Raw genomic sequence first — 2393 nt, 5'->3', positions numbered from 1 at the left:
CTCATGAGAAACTCCGGATTGGCTCATGGTTAACAAACCTTGTCACAATCCATCTGCTTTGTAAACAAAGTGTAAAAAAAAACAAAAGTTTTTCATATCTTTTTGTTGCAATTTAATCTGCCAAAAAAAGCAGGTTAGTTATTTCCTTTAGTAGGTGAGGTCAGAGGTCACCATGTGGGAGAAGCGGACGCTCAGGATGATAGCTTCTCCCACTAGTAGATTACCAGTTGGGGGCCTTCTAGTGGATTTCTCCCAGTCTTTTGTTAAATTACCAGTTGGGGGGCCCTTCTAGTGGATTTCTCCCAGTCTTTGTTAAATTACCAGTTGGGGGGGGCCCTTCTAGTGGATTTCTCCCAGTCTTTATGGTCAATTCCCACTAGTAGATTACCAGTTGGGGGGGGCCCTTCTAGTGGATTTCTCCCAGTCTCTATTAAATTCCCACTAGTAGATTACCAGTTGGGGGGGCCCTTCTAGTGGATTTCTCCCAGTCGTAATGTGGTAAATTCCCACTAGTAGATTACCAGTTGGGGGGGCCCTTCTAGTGGATTTCTCCCAGTCGTAATGTGGTAAATTCCCACTAGATTACCAGTTGGGGGGGCCCTTCTAGTGGATTTCTCCCAGTCTCTATTAAATTCCCACTAGTAGATTACCAGTTGGGGGGGCCCTTCTAGTGGATTTCTCCCAGTCGTAATGTGGTAAATTCCCACATGGTTATGAACTAAGAATAAGTAATTTAATGTGATCTGTTTGGTGCGATGCCCAAAATGGGTTGACTAACAGGAAGAAGAGAAATGACCAGCTTGGTTTAAACTACATGAACCAGCCATTAGGAACCACAAACACAGGATGTGGGGGTGTCGTTGAAAAAAAGGGAGGGATTTTATTGGTCAATAGTGAGTTCCAGAGATGCATCTGATTCGGTTATTCGTCCTTCTGTTTCCGCCACAGTGGTCTCTTCTCACTGACGTAGATCCCATCCAGGAACTTCCTGATGTCCTTCCTGACCGTGGTGACTTGTTGGATCAGAGCAGCTGGAGGAGAGAGACAGAACGAGATGAGGAGGAGGAGGAGAGAACGAGACGAGGAGAGAACGAGACGAGAGGAGGAGAGAACGAGACGAGAGGAGGAGAGAACGAGACGAGAGGAGGAGAGAACGAGACGAGAGGAGGAGAGAACAAGAGGAGGAGGAGAGAACGAGAGAGGAGAGAACGAGAGAGGAGAGAACGAGAGAGGAGAGAACGAGAGAGGAGAGAACGAGAGAGGAGAGAACGAGAGAGGAGAGAACGAGAGGAGGAGAGAACGAGAGGAGGAGAGAACGAGAGAGGAGGAGGAGAGAGGAGGAGGAGAGAACGAGAGAGGAGGAGAGAACGAGAGAGAGGAGAGAACGAGAGAGGAGGAGAGAACGAGAGAGGAGGAGAGAACGAGAGAGGAGGAGAGAACGAGAGAGGAGGAGAGAACGAGAGAGGAGGAGAGAACGAGAGAGGAGGAGAGAACGAGAGAGGAGGAGAGAACGAGAGAGGAGGAGAGAACGAGAGAGGAGGAGGAGAGACGAGAGAGGAGGAGGAGAGAACGAGAGAGGAGGAGGAGAGAACGAGAGAGGAGGAGGAGAGAACGAGAGAGGAGGAGGAGAGAACGAGAGAGGAGGAGGAGAGAACGAGAGAGGAGGAGGAGAGAACAAGAGGAGGAGGAGAGAACAACTTAAGACAAGAATAAAAACTAAAAGATGGGGCATTTAGGTGCTGTTTCAGTTCAAACGTCTCTAAGCCCCATAACGCAGGTTACAGGCGTATCACTTCTCTAACGTTGATTAAAGCCTTGCATGTCATGTCAGAAAGATTACAGCATAAAACAAAAGGTTTTTCAAAGTGCAGCATTACAACCTGCATTGACTGACACGGTGTGGACATCAGACAGACAGGACTCTGGGTAATTCTAACCTCTAATCCTCTTTCTGGACGACCGTTCCCTTCTCAGACACGTAGATTCCGTCCAGGAACTTCCTGATATCCTTGTTTTTGACCGTGGTGGCTTGCTGGATGAGAGCGGCTGGAAGAGAGAGAGGAGAGGCTGGGGTGGTGAGCAGGGTACGACAGCTTGGAGGGTCACACAGGGGTCAAAGAGGTCAATATACACGCAACTAGTTAAGAGAGAAAGAGAAAGACAGAGAGAGAAAGAGAGAGAAAGAGAGAGAAAGAGAGAGAGAGTCCGGTTATAGTAGGAGAAAAGGCTATACACCTTAGAATCCCAGTCACAACATTCTAGAATCCCAGTCACAACATTCTAGAATCCCAGTCACAACATTCTAGAATCCCAGTCACAACATTCTAGAATCCCAGTCACAACATTCTAGAATCCCAGTCACAACATTCTAGAATCCCAGTCACAACATTCTA

General features: G+C 47.8%; 1 protein-coding gene across 1 annotated transcript in view; it reads right to left on the bottom strand.

Annotated features, from left to right (window-relative positions):
- Positions 1 to 855: 855 nt before the first annotated feature.
- The window catches only part of LOC135561662 (large ribosomal subunit protein uL6), a 12850-nt gene continuing 11312 nt past the window's right edge, over positions 856 to 2393 (bottom strand). The window contains exons 8-9 of the mRNA XM_065003395.1: positions 1938 to 2046; positions 856 to 1031 (exon numbers count right to left, since the gene is read on the bottom strand). Coding sequence (XP_064859467.1) covers positions 1940 to 2046 — 107 coding nt within the window. The 3' untranslated portion in view covers positions 856 to 1031; positions 1938 to 1939. The remainder of the gene's footprint in view (positions 1032 to 1937; positions 2047 to 2393) is intronic.

This window comes from Oncorhynchus nerka, linkage group LG18 (genome assembly GCF_034236695.1).
Source record: "Oncorhynchus nerka isolate Pitt River linkage group LG18, Oner_Uvic_2.0, whole genome shotgun sequence".
NCBI lineage: Eukaryota > Metazoa > Chordata > Actinopteri > Salmoniformes > Salmonidae > Oncorhynchus > Oncorhynchus nerka.
The sequence above is the reverse complement of the archived record's forward strand: the minus strand, read 5'-3'. Positions and strand labels throughout refer to the sequence as shown.